This window comes from Haliotis cracherodii, unplaced genomic scaffold (assembly GCF_022045235.1).
Source record: "Haliotis cracherodii isolate W230 unplaced genomic scaffold, xgHalCrac1.p SCAF_7, whole genome shotgun sequence".
NCBI lineage: Eukaryota > Metazoa > Mollusca > Gastropoda > Lepetellida > Haliotidae > Haliotis > Haliotis cracherodii.
Window position 1 is genome coordinate 17,999,943 of NW_027266330.1, and position 19,769 is coordinate 18,019,711.

The 19,769-nt window shown below is 37.6% G+C and overlaps 1 protein-coding gene across 1 annotated transcript; it reads left to right on the forward strand.

The window, feature by feature from the left end:
* The first annotated feature begins 5,634 nt into the window (after positions 1-5,634).
* LOC139448719 (uncharacterized) lies at positions 5,635-19,381 on the forward strand. Its single transcript, XM_071230264.1, has 22 exons — positions 5,635-5,892; positions 6,361-6,398; positions 6,602-6,722; positions 7,236-8,019; positions 8,149-8,279; positions 8,448-8,497; positions 8,803-8,845; positions 9,016-9,101; positions 9,372-9,447; positions 10,313-10,416; positions 10,571-10,634; positions 11,972-12,027; positions 12,379-12,430; positions 12,530-12,550; positions 12,760-12,809; positions 13,041-13,098; positions 13,614-13,801; positions 14,634-14,694; positions 14,936-15,039; positions 15,764-15,827; positions 16,306-16,362; positions 18,600-19,381. Exons 1-22 carry the CDS (start codon positions 5,832-5,834, stop codon positions 19,280-19,282), a joined length of 2,952 nt encoding a protein of 983 aa, XP_071086365.1. The 5' UTR covers positions 5,635-5,831; the 3' UTR covers positions 19,283-19,381.
* Positions 19,382-19,769: the final 388 nt, after the last annotated feature.

The window sequence follows — 19,769 nt, forward strand, 5'->3', positions numbered from 1 at the left end:
CCTGTTTGGTCAGTATGGCGGTTGTATCACAAGATGTATGAGGAAGATAAAATCTAAGTGATGCATGTTTTAGATATTTGCACATTTGGTGAAACCCTTGAGCACGGGTATGGTGGTGACAAACAGAAAATAACAATCAAGGCGAATGTGTGATTCGATCATTTTGATTCTTTGATGCATTGCCAAATAGCATCGAGTGAAAAGTAAATCACAAGTATCTTTCACAATTAATAATGGTGACTGTAGCAATTCGGTTCTAACCAACTTAATGGAAATTCAAAGAATGCGTTTTCACATGGCCCCCGACGTCAGCAGTTTAAAACTTTTCTAAATATTTTTATTTTTAAATCACCATGCATTAATGTTGTATGCATGATGATACTTTTTCTGAGACTAAACAAGAAATTCAGCGGAACTGTAATTTTGTCCGTTCTTAAACTGGATTTCAATTACAAGATTTCAATATTCCTATGTTGAATGGGTAATGTATTCAACAATTCAACAGGTGATGGTATAAACAAGTATTCACAAGTTTGTTGATGTGATAAGGGCATTGTTGTGTTGTTAGCTGTTCTAAGGTTGTACATGTATATTGTGTTTGAACTGACAGAGTGAGGTACTAGATGTTTAAGGTTTGACGGTGTCATTTTGTTGTATATTTTATGAAATATAAACAATTTAACTCTTCTCGTGAGCTTCAATAAGGGCTCTCAAGACTTTTCCAAATAAGTAAACCAGTTACAATTCTCGTGCTTCAAGCCTTAGATTTTCTTATCTGTCACACTGATCTTTGGTACAACAAACCTGATTTTCACATGCACATTCAAAATGTGGTTGAATAAACAGTACATACATCTTGTTCAACACACTACGACTGATCATAAACTAAAGCTTTCCCATTGAATCAATCAACTGTGATGTAGTTTAATGTCTGACATGTCAACTTGCCTGGTGATGATACTATCCCACCGGGGTTTGTATGTTTTGACATTTTTAATGTTTAAAAAAAATCTAAAAATAAGTTGGATGCTGATCTTTGTTGGAAAACGAATTGATTGTGTATTGCTGGGATTGTAAAGATTTAGCCAGTTTTGAACCCATTTGTGAAAAACAAAATTGATCGCGTAACGCTCACACACACACACACACACACACACACTCTCTCTCTCTCTCTCTCTCTCTCTCTCTCTCTCTCTCTCTCTCTCTCTCTCTCTCTCTCTCACACACACACACACACACACACACACACACACACACGGACACATGTATTCATGTCAGTATATAAGTGTAGTAATTTTGAACGCGACGATAGACTTCATTTGACCTAACCTCACCTCATTGATGAACACACGAAAGAGGAAGTAAAGGGTCTAGGACAGATCCCTGTGGTACACCAGCTTTTAACACTTCAGTATCAGACAATGTGACATTTAAAATAGACATGTTTGTTTGCGAGCTGTTACGTAATCAGCCAGACACTCTATTAATTCATAGCTACATAAAATTACCACAACATTTCACTGCCCCATACTCTATCAAAATGGTTTGGAAAAACAGAATACCATACGATAGAACTCGTTGTTATCGACTGCTTTGCATATTTGATTATATAATTCTACTCATTACTGGGCGGTCGAGTGGCCGTCTTGGAATCCTGTTTGGTATTTGTACAATAACGAATTCTCATGAAAATACTACAAAGTTATTTGTTTATAATTTGATGATAATGTTGGATAACCTTATTAAAAAGGTACATATTATGAATTAAGCGATCTGGGCACGAAACTCTATTAAATTGGAGAATCTTTATTATACCACCTTTTTCATATTTGTTTATTATGAATATGCTAATGCGTCAACAATACAAGTTGTCACATGTGGCAGCTTCACTTCACTGTCATCAACATCTGCTACCGACGAAAAATATGCGTTTTACTGAATAGTTTAACTAAATCAGAATATTGGCTTCCGCCATTACCATATCTGCCCAGAGGGGAAATAGATAATGGCGAAAACCCTCTTATGTCTATGCATAAAGATTCACAAAACAACAAAACAAAAATTATCTACAAGACTGTATGACACGATGCATGACTTAAACATACCAAATAGTCAAATTTCTCTTTATGCCAAGCACCATTTTAGCAGCATCACAAGGTTTGAGGTGCAATCGAGCAACGATTTCAAAGAGCTCCCGTGACTCTTGCTCAAGTTGTTGGATCAGAGTTACAACAGTCAAGGCTTCTGTAAAGCTTTCAAAATGTTTTATTGTAGGACATTTCCAAATTTGACGCAGCAGTGACAAAACTGATGTTCAATATAATTGCCTCTTTTATATTCTATTTCACCATAATATGTTCACTGTCTTTTTAAGTGAACACTTGACTTGCCTTTGCATGTGTTTGTGACGGGTGCCACCAGTGGGCCAGGATACACTCACATTTTCGTTACCACCTGACATCATCATTTGTTTGTTCTTTATAAACATATTATATAGTCGGAATCTTAAATAGACCATATGCTTTTAACAGAGATATATTATGATTATGGAAATGGGTTTGCTGCTTTTATTGCAATATAAACATTTATTTACACATGCAAAATAGAAGAAGATTTAAAAATTGATGTATATAGGGATGTGTCCAAAAGTCTTTTAGATATATATGTAACATAGGAAAGTGTTCAACACAGGAAAATTATCAAATATATTCAGAATTATAACGACACAGGTATTCTTCCCTTATGTTTCTCTGATATTCACAGTGATGACTACATAAGATGATTTTGGACTCAAAACAAACTCTTTGCAATATGGCCCCGATCCAAACTCAGCTATTATTAGATTGTATAGATGTCCTCTCACCACCATTAACATAAATGGTCATTATGAGTATTGAATGCTTCCAAGTCAGCAGTTATCAAACCTTTGGATTATACTTTAATGAAGAACTACAGACCGGTATCCAATGTAACATGCATTCTGAAAAAAGGCGGTCAAAGAGACACTAATGGAGCATTTAACTGCTCATGGAACAGAGACAGCATTGAATCGTGTTCTAATGATATCGTCATAGCTATTGACAATGACAATGTGTCTCTTTTGGTGTTGCTGGACCTTTCTCCAGAATATGACACGGTTGACCGCCAGCAGGTTCTGTTACGTTTCAGTGTGGTTTTGGACTGTCTCCTCATATCTGACAAGCAGGAAACGGTCTGTGGCTATAAGAAGCAGTCAGTCTGAAGTTGGCTGGCATGTGGAGTTCCTCAGGGATCTGTTTTAGGGCCTGTTCTTTCATTTAAGAAATATACGACAGATTGGAGTACAATAAAAGTCTGTAGGGTTAATATACCATGAGCGGCTAAGCCCCGACTGATACATATTCTCTCTTGCAGTGTTTTATTGTACGATAAACATCGACCACGAGTTGTCTATTTCGTATATGAAATATCAACATTATGTACGATGTTGATAATATGTACAAGCTTTTAAAAAATGTACCCATACTTAAATAACGATGATTGCCTGAATATAATCCGACCTCGACAAAATAGGACGAGTCCATTATATGAACAGGGGGAGGTTAAGTATATATATATATATATATATATATATATATATATATATATATATATATATATATATATATATATATATATATATATATTCAATGTAATATGTTACCTACACATTGCATACAATGTATACAATAATTATTCACCCCACAACGGTTTCGATAATTCCCTATTCAAGCACATCTCTATAACTGTAAGGAAAGTTTGCATTGCTAGATTTAGGCCTTGGTTGGGATACAAATTTAAATAGGCCCCTGGCGCTCTTATCTACCACAAGAGGCGTCGGCTATGTGGCTGTTCAATTGGCAGACATTCTCTCTATGCAGAGATTGGTTGAGTATCACATGATGTATATACGTGTTTGAGGTCGGAAGTATAAATATCGACCCGACCCTAGCTATAACGCAGTTTGTCAAAGGAACCCTATCATACAAGTTTTAGAGTATTTTCATTTGATGTGTAAACTGCAGGCTTCCAGATGTCATGTTACTATGTGATTACTGTGGGGATGAGATACTGTCAAACACACAACGTGTAACTGTGTATCTCAAAGATGAGGAAGTGTTTTATGAACCACTGGGTGGTGATATACCAGAAGCGTATGAACACGTAACTGTGTGGGTACATGGTGACAATGTCATATATACCAGACAGGGAAGCAACGTACCAAGAGGTTATGCATCCGTTTCTGTCTATGCCAAAGAACAAGGATTAATATACTCTAGGGGATATACAGCACCAACCGGGTTTGTCCCTGTACTTGTTTATACCACTAAAGAATATATTGATACAGCATCCTGCATCAAGTCATGTGAAACTAAAGAGATCATTCACAAAGCGTGTCTCACGTGAGTATTTCAAATATCTGATGTAAATGATAGGCCCTGTTGAAACGTTATTCTGTTATGTATAGTTTGGTTATTCATTTTCTGCATTTCGTATTTTTTTCCATTTCACTCAACCAATTTGCAAAAATGTATTTTATATAAATATCTAATCGTGATGGTGTTCGGTAGGAACTGCAAAGTATCAGGTAAAGAAGAGGATTTTTTTTAAATTATACATGTTCTGAACTAAACAGAAAGATGCAAAACAGATTGTTTTGTACTTCGGTAAATGCTATTACCAGAGTCTTTCCCTTTCAGTGAACATATTCCACGGTGTGAGAAAGCAGTTACTAAATTCCTCCAGTGTGCATCTTCCACTGATCGCATCTTGCCTATTGGGATTCACGTTAAATACCTGTATGGTGTAGGGCGAAAGGACGATAACAAAAAGAAGAAAAGGGAGAAAAGAGATCGTAAACTCAACCAGTTGTCGGAAAAAGTATCTGCCTTGCGCAACTCAAACTCTGGTTATATACTGATTCATCTTGTTGGCCTGGCACCTGGAGATTCTTTTACTGGCGCATTCGATGAGTTTGTGGATACAAAGCTTCACGACTTGATTCATGATGGTCAATTATTTACTGATGTTTACCAGAAGGAAAAGCTCAGTAGCCACAGAGGGCTTTGTGATTTCAGTGACTTCCTAGCTCTTTATGTCAGTGCTTCTTCCATCTTGACAACATCTGAATTTAATACCAAGATTGCACTAGATGACTGCATTTTAGACATTCCTGCGGATACACTACGAACATTTATCAGAAAAAGAGGAGAATTCGAAGGTACTTTCCCCAAACAACCTACAGAAATACTTACTGTTAATGATGTTGTGAGAGTACACGAGAGCAGATCAATTCAAGTGAAAAGTCACTTTCTCCAAAAGAAAGGGGATCAGGAAATAGTTGCTTACATTATTAAGAATCTTAACCTAAATGAGTACATAAGTGCACTGAGCAAACTTGAAAATGGTGGTTCGTACCTCTATGGTGTCAAAGAGGATTGTGTTTTTCAAACGAAATACGGATACGAGTCCAAAGAAATCCGTCTCCAGCCTGTTTGTGTTGATGATCAAGACTGTTTGAAGGATACGTTGAAGCAGAAGATTTGCGAGACTGTTCTTGTGTGTGACTTTGATGGAAAGAAAGTGACTGACGCACATACAGTAGACATACGTTTTATCCCCTGCCTACCAAATGGTACGGAGCCGTGTTGCAGTGATGAACCTAGAAATCACATGTCAGAAACAAAGGAACAGTACATTATTCATATTTTAGTAAAACACGTGAAGGGTGTAGTGTTTTACGATCCACGTGGACCATTGGCTTACAAATATGATCCCACAAACAAGTCAGTCGTCCGGATGGAAACCCATGAATGGTTCCATGCTTTTACACGAGGGAAATAGACGTAGCTGATACAGGATACAAGGAAGGGGGTTAAGATCCCATTTGATTATTCATTGTTTGGTAATATTTTCTATTCTTGTTATGAGATTGGTAAAATGTTGGTCAATTTCTTTAAAACAAAAGTTTCAAAATCCTGTTGTAATCCCTAGCAAATTCTAATTCATGAATTGTGATCACAATCAATAATCAGTCAAGAATCTTTCAGTCAGAATCTTAGATGTTATGTTTCAAATCTTTCATCAAAAGCTTTAAAAAACTGAAAACACATTTATTTTAAACTCCGAAGTGTTTACTATTCATATTGTTGAGGACCAAATTCTGACGTAATACGTTTCAAACCTTCTAGTGTCATAAATTGAAATATATTATTGCAAAGATTAATTGTTTTATCTCTAACATGAACAAAACTATTTTTGCTTGCAAGCTCGCTTATTAGTATCTTCCTCTCTACACTCAGATGGCATATGTACTCTCATGTTATATTTTAACTTTTCCAGGGCCAATACGTATCCTCGTCAAAATGTGGAAGCTACTGGTATGTTTAGCCTCCGTCTTTAACAGCATTAAATGATTATCACTTTACTGGTAAACATTTTGCTAAAGAAACAGAAGAAAATGTATATTTAACATATTCTACCACAAGGTTAAAATCATAGTGTCCAGCTTCAAAATGAATTCCTAGAAATGACAACTGTGGTATACTAAGGATACGTTTCACGTTTTCATTCCATATTCCAGAAACAAATTGCAAAAGATAAGGAGCACGGCTTTGCCTTGGCAACAAACGATTTCTTCCGACCTGACCTGAAGCAAATTGGAAACAGCATCTCCGAGATCCGGAGATTCTTCGATCCTGAAGGTAATGGTGTTAATTACTAAGAGCAAAGAGTTTGTTGATAGTTCTGGACATTACACAACAATTTATTTAATTTAATTTAAACATATTGACTTATATATTGCCAATGTAATTGTAAAAAGTTTCGCAATTAGTCACGATAGTCATTGGTAAACAATGAATCTGAGAACAAACTATAGCATTGTACGATTTTAACTGCCTTATAACCATGTGTTTATGAAACAGTGACAATGCCAAGTGTTCGTGAAAAGTGAGCGTATCCTACCTCACCGATGACACCTGTCACAAACACATGCAGAAACAAGTCAACTGTTCATCAGACACGGCAATGAACACTTATTTTTGGAGTGTTTCTCATGTGAAAAGTTTACTTTAGATGTTTAGTGACATGTAACTGGTACTTTTGTGCCAATACATAGATTCTTGAGTACAATTCAGTCGACAGGTGCACAAACGAGGGAACTGAGACACAAAATGTGAAAGGTTTCTGTTATTACTTTTTCTATTTGTTTTCAGAAGGTCGAACCATAAAACCCTTGAAACTTGAAACCACATTGGCAAACGTGAAAGACTGCCTCTTAGAACTTGTAAAAAACCATGCATTTGCCTTAGGTTCGGATCAGAGAACTGATGAAGAAGTAAAGAATACAAACTACCCAAAGACTGAGCCATGTTTCATGTTCTTATCGGAAACTTTATCAGTTGCTCTGGATTTTACCACATCACCTCGTCCAAGTAATGCCGTGTGTGATGTGTTCATAGCCTTTCCTACAAAGCCAACTATGGTCCTGTCACTCGTTGATGGCGATGAAGACTCAGAGGAAGCGTTGGTATACAATACGTCCGTGGCTAGAGGAGTGAGGGATAAACTCATCAGATTCATGGATGAAGATGTGAACTCAATACATGGAGTGATTAATACGTCGACTCTCAAGGATAGTGTCGCATTCAACACTCGCCTGAAGGTTTTGGCAAACGATTCGTTTCATTTTGTTCCAACGTATTCATTGCTAATGAATACGAGAAGATATGGTACAGTCCTGACAGCGTTTTGGGCGGGTGTTGCTGAGACAAAGTCGGTGCTCAGAGATAATGGTGACGCAAATGGTGACTGTATAAGATTTCTCACCAAAGAACAATGTGTCATTCTGGTGGAGAACATCAACAGTAAGGATGTCCAGGTCCGGTGTGTGCCAGGTAGCGGGGCAACAACTCTGATGCTGGAGGTGGCCAGGAGACTGAGCAGGCTAGGGGACACTCTACTGGTGTGTAAGTCACGGGAAGAGAGGGACAGACTCAGGTTTGTAGATATCATAGGAGCTAAATCAAAATACTCTCAACAAACTATGCATTGGAATATCTCAAAATGTGAACTGAGTTAATTATCTCTGTATGTTTCTGTCAATGACTTAAGCGATCATACTTTCAGGTCAGCGTATGCATCAGTGGTATCAGTGAACGATCTTAGCAAACTGGATCTGTCCTCATACGTGAACATTGTTGATGAAACAAACAGTGTGACACCGGAAACAAGACATCACCATTGGCAATTTGCAAGCTGTAAGTACATGTATCTTTCAATGTTCTTGTCTGCTTCCCCCAAAACACGCTTATGCTATATATTCCTGGTGTGATACATAAGATAATGCACACATTTATTTAATGTTATCACATAATCAATTATTACTACTTTCGTTGAATAAGCCAGATCATTACGTTTAACTTCAGATCTAACGGATATCAAACGGCTTAAGTACAGAAAGTGGATGGTAGAGAAGGTAATGTATACTATAGTTTCATTATAAAAATGTACATTTAACAGTGGAATGTACTCCATGTACCTCCATCAACTAAATACCTTTGATACTGTACGTGTAAACGATTTGCTGTGAGTGGGCCATGTCATTACTATTATGTAGTACATGGCACTGTCCTCTTCTTAGATGCATTTTTCTCTCACTTTGAAGTTCTTATCAAAGGATATTAACTCCCAGACAACTTGTATCTCTGCAATTCCATTTCATAAATATGGTCGTTGCTTTATCAAGAACATTGCAACAACATTTCAAATTTGATTTTTCAGGAGACTGACAGAATCGAGAAACTAATGGATGTATTTACCAACGGTAACTTTTTTATTTAAGTAACCAAAATAACTCTGAAATAAAATAGTCTATGACAATTATAGACTAAATAATTTAGGTATGTGGAGTGATTGGTGATGATGACGATAATGAGTAGTGAGGATAGCGATGTTCAGTCATTTTATCAAATATTCTTCATTAAACTTGTTCAGATCATTGGAGACGAAGGATGAAATATCTCCTTGGAGAGTTTGATGTGCTGGTGTTGATGATGGAGAAGCTTAGACCACATATTGCTGTAAGTAGATCTTATTGGGAGTAATTACGTAATTAGGGACAAAACTATTTTTTTCAAAGTCGCTTTGCGACCACTCTGTAACAACAATAAATGGAGCTAAAACTCTCTGCAAGTGTTTGTCACATAGTTTGAGCACATACTTTGTATATACATGTAAATACTGTAAATTATTCAACTTAACAAGATTTGACTGCAATCACGATAATGTTATGAATAAAATTCAAACAATTTAAAATCCTCTACGGATCACTCGTCATTTGGTAGTTTCAGTTTCACCATAATAAGGACATTTTGGAGATCAAGCCACGTCAACATGCAATGCGCAGTACTTCAACTGGTGTAGGATGTGAGTATAGTCTCTCCCTTTATGTTGACAATATTCCAGCAGCTCTAGCCTTTCGTGTCTACATTTCACAACTGTTGAGGTACAATCGTTCTTAAAAAGATGTCATACGACTCTTGCTTAAAATTTGTTTAATCAAGGTTACAATATTAAAGGCTTCAGTAAGTCTTTCAAAACGTATTATGGAAGACAAATGAAGGACATTTCCAAATTTGATGCATTAGTGGCAAATATTATTTCCGATGCAATTCCTTATTTCGACTAGTAACATATGTTCACGTTCTTTCAAGAGAAACAAATGACTTGCCTACGCAAGTGTTTGTGACGGGTGTCACCAGTCGGGCAGGATACGCTCACTTTTTCGCGAACATCTGGCATCATCACTATTTAATAGTGATTCATAAACACATGTTAATCATATAGTTGGACTCGTACAAGCGACTCCGCTCTTTTGAAGGGCTGCGAACATCATGTGCCATGTATTATCTTGTTCTGGGCACATAAAATAATAAATTAAATGGCAATGAGTTTAAAGCCAATATGATATGTAGTTCGTTCATATCTACTTTAGAGCCTTTCAGTCTACTCTGATTGATTTGGTTGTCGAATATATATGAATTTGATTTTTCTGATTTGCTATTCTGGAAAACGTTTTATTAATTTCTATGAATAGTGTAAGGTTTTGTAGCTAAACCATTAACCATAAAGTTGATCAGATTATTATCCACCATTATTATTATGCCATTGATAAAATTCTCATAATACCCTTGAATAACTGACAATGTGCAAAGTATTGTTTGGGCAATTGCTATATCATTTGTGGTTTTGTTAAAGTTATATATATTATTATTTTCTTAAATATTTCCAGCATTTTTCTTTGGTAACCAACATCCGGTTCTACAAGAAGCAGAACTGGTTACATTGCGAGAAAAAGTGGAACAAGAAAAGAGTGTTTTTCCTCTTTTACGATCGGTAAGAATCCAAGTCTATATTAGAATACAAACAGCAAACCATAATTAAGGTTTAACACTCGTGAAGCATTCAGTAGGTTTAAATGGCATGTAGTTTGTACAAATATTATTAATTAATGCGTCACTTTAATGATGGTTTGTTTTTTTTATCCCAGGTTATGGTTAAGGACAGAACCAATCTTGTCTATCAAGGTGTTAAACTGGCTTACCTTGAGAAAGGTAAGTAGACATTATCATTTTTTTCCAAAATAATGCAGACTGATGTGTGTTTGAGATTTATATCATTTGGTCCTATTATGCTGGTAATTGTATTCTTCCGTTGCTAACTGGAACAAACCCTTTTCATTTAATAGTTGATGACAAACACGTTTGCAGTACCGATTTTACTGTTTGACTCATTTTCCAGTTATGTGTACAGATGTTTGAGTTGATGTAATTGTAACTTAACTTATGTTTAAGTCAATTGGTGTAATATTTCAATAATAGCACAGTGTGTTCAACTTGATAACTTTCGAATAAAACCTCAAGAGACTCAGGTCGTGGAATGGGTGATTAAGTATGAATATTGAACAAATTGGCTGCATAAAGGTCCCTCTCAGGCTTACAAACCAAGAGTCAGGTCGACCAAGGCGAAGGGACACAAGTGTGGTGTCTTAGATGACAAAACCAAGTGTGACACAGATTCTAAGTCATAAATTTGTGTTACTTATATGAGCACACTTTATGGGATCAAAGGATGAAGAGTGTTGATATAAAAGCTTGTATTTTCGTTGTATATTTCTTGGAATGATTAATATATCCAAAATACACGAACTTTGTAAAGATGACAAATGTCAAAATATATCCACAATAATACATCTCTGGATATCTCTGTATATAAATAGTAAAGGGAGATAATTTACATTAGTATTTTGGTTTTGGTATTAATTGAAGGGGGCTTTCACATTAATGATTATTGGTTATGTGGACGAATACAAATAAACAAATTGACCATGGACATTCATAAAAATAGAGACACTTTTACAGCCTTTGCCATTCTGGAAATTTGTTTTTCTTGTATCATCAGCTTTATAGAGTTAAATGCTTCTACAGCAGTGCAAGAATTTGTCTGCCAACTCTTAATTATTAATAATTAATTATTATAGTATCAAGTTTTTGTTGTTTTTGATTTTGTTTTGTTTCTTGTTTGACGGCCGTCTGTAAATAATCGTGTCTGAACCAGACAATCCAGTGATTGACATCATGAACAATGATCCACGCAATTGGGATACGATGACACGCATCAATCGTGAGCACCCGATCCCCTTAGTCGCCTCTTACGGCAAGCATAATAAGCATAGTAAGCAAGCATGGGTTACTGAAGACCTATTCTACTCCGGATCTTCATGAGTCAAGTATCAAATATCAGAAAGAAAAGGAAACACATTTAAAATAGGACATATATATAAACATATAAATGTGTATACAGAAATGTACATATTTGTATCTATGCAAAGGAAGGTGGAATATGAACAGTCATTGTTTAAGACAAACGTACGTATTTATTGTTGTTTAAGATCCTGAGACGATGTATGTGACACGGGAGAATAAAAGAAATGTGTCTTCCTCAACGGTAGGTGCCATGTTTTGCAATATGATTTGGATATTATCTCAGTGTGCTTCCTGACATGGTCTCGATCTTGGTTTAACAGTGATATACTTGTCAGTTTCATTAGTTTAGGGAAGAAGATATTAAGTAACATTTTCTGCCGAATCAAACACCAGTACCACCGTGTTACGACTAGGGTCATATATTGGGTTACTTTTGGGAATTGCATCCAGCTTCCATATCGTCAAACGTGATTCGTTGCACACATGATGTTGATCATGAAGAAACGATTCATTACACACGCAGTTTACATAGTGGTACATTCCGACACCGACAATCCTAAACAAATACTTTTAAGATTGAAACTATTTTCAGGAGCCCCTGGAGGATATCCTAACTGAAGACAAGCAGGAACTTGAGGACACAGGTGTTGGCGAGGCACTGGAACTCCAGGACACAGATGTTGGCGAGGCACTGCAACTCCAGGACACAGATGTTGGTGAGGCACTGCAACTCCAGGACACAGATGTTGGCGAGGCAGAGAGTCGTAAGTATCTATATCACCAAACAATAACAGCTAGCTGATACCGTTTATAAACAATTGCAATCAACCTTCTATTTCTCAAATGTTGTGGTAAAACATTTCCATATTTGTTGTTTAGTGTTACTTTCAGCTCAGAGAACATGATATATTCAGTCAGTCACGAGAAAACATGTCCATTGTTGTATATATTACAGTAATTGTTTCCTCTTCAGGTATGCAACGGATTGAATCTCTAAATGAAGAATTGGACAGTTTAAAATCGGTAACCATTTACATATTCATACACTCTTGAAGATTTGTACAGAAATATCGAAACAACTATCTTTTGGTCGTTAATTCAAACAAATATTTCGTACTGCTTCAAATCATATAAAGCTTAACATTATCTTCAACAGAGAAATGTTGAAAGATTAATGCTCTAACATGATCGAAACTATGAGGGTGGTGACTCTAAAGCTACTTCCACTGCTACTGCCAGTTCCTTTGGTTTCAGAACAGAGATTCCAAAACGAGACAACTCGACAAACTACAAACTGAGGGTTGGACACACGGCAAGTGTAAATTGATATATGCTTATATCTACTTGCCGCCAAAAGGAACGCGAACCATAAAAACATATAGAGATGTATGTACGTTAAGATGACATGTTCCCAGTGTGTACCAATTAATGACAAAACTAACAATCAGTCAAGTACTACCGCAGCATGACTTTATTCTAACACAATATGATGCACATGATATCCAAACTTTACACGCATATCGAGTCATGGATCTATACCGTCACATGCCATGCATTCACGAGCGTCGGTTCACACAACATAGCAGTATGTTCGTTTGTGCATCGAACCAATCAAATATCTCTTGAATATGAGTAAGTTAATATCATACATCTATTAACTAAGATATTGTATTCGCGTCTTTTGGCGGTGGGTATGTTAAAGTAGTATTTCACAATAAGTGTTACTCTTTCATGGGCATAACTTAGAGACGAATGTCTGAGAACATAACGAAATTTACGATTGAGATAGTCATACAAGTTAATTGTACAAGATCTTATATCCTCCAGTTGAGTGGCAGAACGCTGTTGACTACTTGATGGGGTACCCGGATGTCCTATCTCTGTTTAATGTGCAGCTACCAGGAGTGGACAGTGTCAGCAGTTTCCACCGAGAAGACCAAGATGAAGGCAACTTGCCAAGAAGAATTAAACTCAAGCGAGGGACAGTATTCATGACACAAAGTCAACTCATCCGGGTAATGTTAGAAAAATAACAAGCGTTGATATCACAGTCAGTCATCGGTGTAATCTAAATGTAATGTACATAATGTAGTTCAAAGTTGTTTTACAAGATATAGCTCTCTCGAAGGAGAACTGTCTTTAAGGATAACACGTTATGGTCATATTGAGATACCAACTGAGTTAAAAGTGGATTGTGGTTTGGTGACTGTCCTATAATTTCATTGCTAATAATAAGGGTGTTTCATGCAAAGGCGTCAGTTAAGCTGTGTTTTAAAGTGATGAGTACTGTCAACTGTTGGTAGAAACATGTTTACATCTATCAGCCACACCAGTGCCGCATATTCAACATTTTTAAAATTGTTAATCAGAGGTTTCACAACACAATAATAACCACTGACTGATACAGCTTATTTGATCGGCAACCTATTCCAAACACTTGACTCAACAGATGTCACTTCATTCATAATCAGTTTCTTGGTTTGTCAGCGCAATACCTGTGTTCGTGGGTTTCACCAAACAGAAAAACGTCTAACACCTGCATCAGCTCGAGCACTCTTCCCACATCAACCTGACATGCTGTAATATAACTGAAATAAATACTGCTCAAAGGGGAGTTAGGCCATATTTACTCACTCATTATCATTAGTAACATCATAGAGATAGTGTTTAATTTTGTCATTAGATTATATCTACACGATTCCAAGTGTAAATGCGTGACACAAAGACCAGAGAATATACAGATATTAAAATATGTACAGTTTGCTAGAAGCGTCTTTTGTGATAACAAAACCAACCAACATAATAACAACCCTTGTATTTGTTTCAATGTCGCCTACCTAATTACAGTTCCCCGACACAACATCAAAACTGCCTGGAGTGAAAGGGGGAAGTCAATACACTGTGAAAGGTATGAATTGATCATTGCCAATGCATTGAATAAGTTTCATACCTGACTTGATATGTATTAAAACTAAAAACAAATTATCTTCTCGTTAGTAAAATGTGGCTTCAATTGGATGTGATTAACCAGTATTTACATATTCTTAAAATGGAAACATAGAGTAAATTTGCCAAAATTATATACGCCCTATACATGATTGTATCACTATGTACTGTCAATAACAAGTTCTATGTTGTGTAATCTACAGATGGGTGTCACAGTCCCTACAGGTCTACAGGTCTGATGCATCAGTTGAGGAGGTACCAGCTGGGCTCCCTAAAGGACAGAGATTTAACTACACTCACATTGAAGGTATAAATGGGGACGAAAGGGAACATGGACGCATGCTTATGAAATGGTCGGAATTGTACACGCGATTCTGGTTTTGGCAGAGATTTCTTATTTATGTGGAAGGCTTTTGTCGCTTTTATTTCATGTAAAGAGTACTGTCGGAAATAGAAAAGAAATAATTATTTTTTGGCTTTTAAATCTTCGCGTTAATTGTCTTGTTTACCAATCATGGCAATAACTAATTAACGTTGTTATTACTGCCTATGGTTTGAAAAGGATAGACAACGAAAAGGAGAAAATGACAAATTTAGATTCTGAAGTCCAATGGAACTATATTGAAATAAGCTATAACATTATGTAAATGAGATGTTGGAACGATAAAATAATTTTAACATTTATTTGAAATATTATTGAATAAATGAGGCATTTTTCCAAATGAAGATTTAGTTTTGTGCTCATAACGAGCAAACTAATACAGTATTACCATTGCATCAATGGTTCCATGAATCCTATTCTTTATGTATTTTGGGACAACATCCTCCATTCTTCATTGCTTATATTTGGATCACCGGCGTCTTACGGCCAGTCTTTCACTGGCCTGATTCAATACAGAATCAGAATCAGGTGATTCAGGACATGGTCAGGGCGGTTGGTATTTGATGACGTACAAACGTGAATGTTATGACACTTTGTGAAGTTTCTCACTGGCTCTGAACGTCTTTGCGTCGTCGTCTTTATCGTCTAGGTGATGACAGGAGACGAGCAGCAACTCGCGTATCTGACGGCAAAGAATGACTCCTTGGAAAAGGGTTTGTAGATTTATATAGCTGTACATTCTAGGGGAGTAGAAAACCAAAATTTACGTGTATGTCACGTTGATGTGTTTTGATAGTATTATCGTCATACTAACAGGGCATGATTAGGAATGGACTTCGCACCAATTGTTCCCTGTCAGTGAGGAATGTGAAAACCAGTTGACTATCCTATTGCTAATTATTGAATAGCCAGACCGGTACACTGTATCAAACAGTATCATACAGGGCAGGGCCTAATTTAACACAGTAATCTAAGCCCTACTGCGACAGTCATGGTGAGTCATGTAACTGTTCAAGGGGTAAATATACGTCAGATATTAAACCTCGGATTGTTGCAATCGTGAAAACATGATTAATATAAACATTAACTGCTAGGCTTGCGTAACAAGTTGAAGATATGCTTATCGGTTACTTCTTCTAGCTGCTGATGAATATAAACAAGGTATAAATATATTTAACATTTATCTTTCAGATTTTGGAAGCACAGTACATATTGTTGGACTGGAATGTCGGCCTGTACCTGTCTCATGTAAGTATTTCCAGGGGTGAGTGAGTGGAGGGTCTCGAGTTATCGTATTCCACAGCTAGATTAATGTTTATATGTATTACATCTATATGTTAAAAGTGTTTATTTTCTGAGCTAGTGTTGAATCAAATCTGTCTCTCGACCCATCACTGTTGTCGTAACTGCGTTAGATCGTCAAGTGGGACCCCACTACAGTTACCTAAACGTATTGTCGTATTGTCGTTCCTTGACGTCGTGGTCAGTTAAGCCATGACTTTGCAGCTCGCCTTGTCAGCATGGGGTTATGTCAGTCAAGGAGTGATTGGTCGATAGACGCTTACTCCGAATTGTCACCCGACCGCCCCTACTCGCATAATAAAGAAACGCAACACCAGCTTTGTACTCACATTAGTTTTACATACTCTCACTCCATCTATCAATACGCGACAGGATCAGGCCGGCCAGGCTCGTCACTGAGTTGGGAACTAAGAACGATCGGGATTCGACCTGATAGACTGCAAAACAGCGCTCCCTTTTCCTAACGGTGGCGGTATCATTTGAAAGCGTTCGGGACTGACCTTTCTATGTCAAACGTCATCAGTTTAGTTGATTAAGAACAATATCAGACCATGAGCCTACGAAACGATTAAAGGTGTCTGTTGATTAATTGGCGACAACAACAACGAACCTATCCCGAAATACCCTGCAACTGTCAACCCTATTGATTTCCTGCTTGTTTGCGCCGACAGGGAGGATTTGTTTCTCAATGGTGTTAAAGCTATACCCATCAATTTAAAGGGTGACTTTGTAATATGTTTCTCAGGTTTTGGAGATGCATGTTTAGCCTATGACACTATTACTTGGCACCAGGCCAACCTCGAACGGTCGTGCGGTGAAACTGGTCTTTCGCGTTCTCACACTGAATGTGTAATATTTGCACTAAAACCTATCGAGGTGTCTCAGCCATTAAATCTGTTGTTGATGTACTGTAAGATACACCCCACTCCAGGCGAGAACCTTGTCACTTTAATCTAATGTGTAGTAACTGAAACGGACATTAAGTACATATTTCCTAATAACATTGCCTGTTACAAGTATCGCAAGGGCGGGAAGTTGCGTGAAAGTTTACATTTATTCTTGACTTTTATTTCCAATGGAGGAAGTTGGGTAAAGTACACAGAAGCAGTTTGAATGTATGATACATTCTGATAACAAACGAGTAACTGTCGGTTTATGAAAAGCAATCTTTCTGTTGATCTGTACAAGGCTCTTTACAATTTTGTTGGATCCTGAAGGAGAATTTTATAAACCCTCATTTTGCCCTGAACAATACAGGAGATATGTGTTTTGATCAAGGGGTTGTGTAGCACAAATACCGTTATAGTATACCTGTTATTTTCTAAGTCTGAAGAATCATACAAATGTATTTGAAACTATTTAATTGTTAATTACACACAACCTACTCAGATCTCCATTCGTGAAACAATACAACTACGTCACAAATGTGTTATATTTAACTTCCGTATTGTATTGGTCGGGATGTTCGATGAATCTCTATACGAATTCTTGTGTAAGTACAATTATACAATCATGGATCTTATTCATTCTACACTGGAATAACTCAGAAAGCTGACGTTGTTGACGGACTTGCGACATCAATCACTGACCAGCGCTTGTGAACATTCCGCGACACACAGACTGTGGCGGTGTAACGGTGAAAGTGACTGAAGCGGACATAGAATATACCTGTTCATTCGGTGTATGTTGAACACAAAAATGTCAAAACTATCCTAAAACACGATACGTTTTAGTTTATTTTCATCATAATTGATAAACGATTCATATAGAATCCACACACAAACACTTTTGTTGGGAAATTCACTCACTGAGATCGTATTTCATACACGAACATCGTCCACGCACAACACACGTCTGGCAGATATCTGCACAATGGGGGTAAATAAAAAAAGTACCAAAAATTCTTTTATATTGCATTTTTCGGTAAATTGATCCATTTGTTTCTTAATTAAATGCATTTTGAATTCTCGCAGTAATAGTTTTACATTGTAATTAGCGCGCTAATATAGCGCAGTTGTGGGAGATATTCTGTACTGATGAAAAACACAGACGAACATTCAGCGCGCTGTTTGGAAACAAGCAAACAATCAGCCGATATTTTCAGTAAATCTCTTTCTGTGTCTCAGTTTGTAACAAACAGTGAAATAAACTTGCTACACAACAAATACAATGTTTATTTCCAGGTCCTAAACGTCACCTGGACGCGGCTCGGGCCAACACAAAACGCTGCCACGTAAATAAACACGGTGAGCTGGTCAACTCGCCGCCCGACACACGGGATGAGGGGCGGAACAGGCTACAGAAGTACCCGGGGACCTGTAGCTCCCCCATCCCCCTTCCTCCACCCCCCTCCACCCTCACCCCCCACCCCACCACACCAACATACTGGGAGACAAAGACCAGGGTGCGGGTGGTGGTGGCGAGACTGAGGTGTTATGTCCTGGAGATGGGGGTATGCGAGGCAGGACAGGTGGACAGTGGGTTGTGTGTTTCTCTACAGCGTCGCTCCTGGTGTGTCAGTGTAGGGAGCTATGGCAGACACAGGGAGGGTGTCTGTACCAGGGTGTATCGGGAGAGGGAGCAGGGCGAGTGTCACCAGAACACCATGTCCACCACTCCCGGCACACAGGCCACCCTCCACTATGGCGTGGTGCTGGATGTGGGGAGGGGGAGAGTGGCCTTCATTGACTTGGACAGGGGGATTGTTCTTGTCAAGTTTGATGAGGTGTTCCGGGAACCTCTTGTCCCCATGTTTAGTGCTGGGCTCCTGTTATCTGGCCACACTGGGTCGATGAGTCTGATCAGCGGGGAGGACGTCGACATGACAGACACCAAGAGGGCCCTCATCTACCAAGCGCTGAGATAGGAAATAAACTGGTTATGTCAAGTTGTCCGTGTAACTGAGAGATTTCTATCAACTGTTTCAGTGACAGGCGGGGAAAGTGAGTGAAGCGGACATAGAAGTGTTCGGTTTGGGTTCTGTTTGTTGTGTACAAAATACAACCAAGTTCTTCACGTCTGGTTTCACTACTTTCCTGGTTTCTCGTGGAGTTGGAAATTATTTTAAATACTCACACGAATATTGTTGTGATGAAGTTATTGCTGTAGTTACTGAAATTATGCCACAGTAACAACTTTCTTTAATGTGATGTGAAACAGAAGTGAGTACACAGGCAAAATGTAAAAATTCTTTCAAAACAAGATTTCTTCTGCTGAGATTGTTATAATACTGTAGCATAATTGTTTTGAGTCCACATATGAATACTGCTTGGATGAAATTATAGCTGTAGTATCTGAAATTATGCCCCAGCAACTTAGGATGAAATGTGATGGACACAGAAGTGAGTGTACAG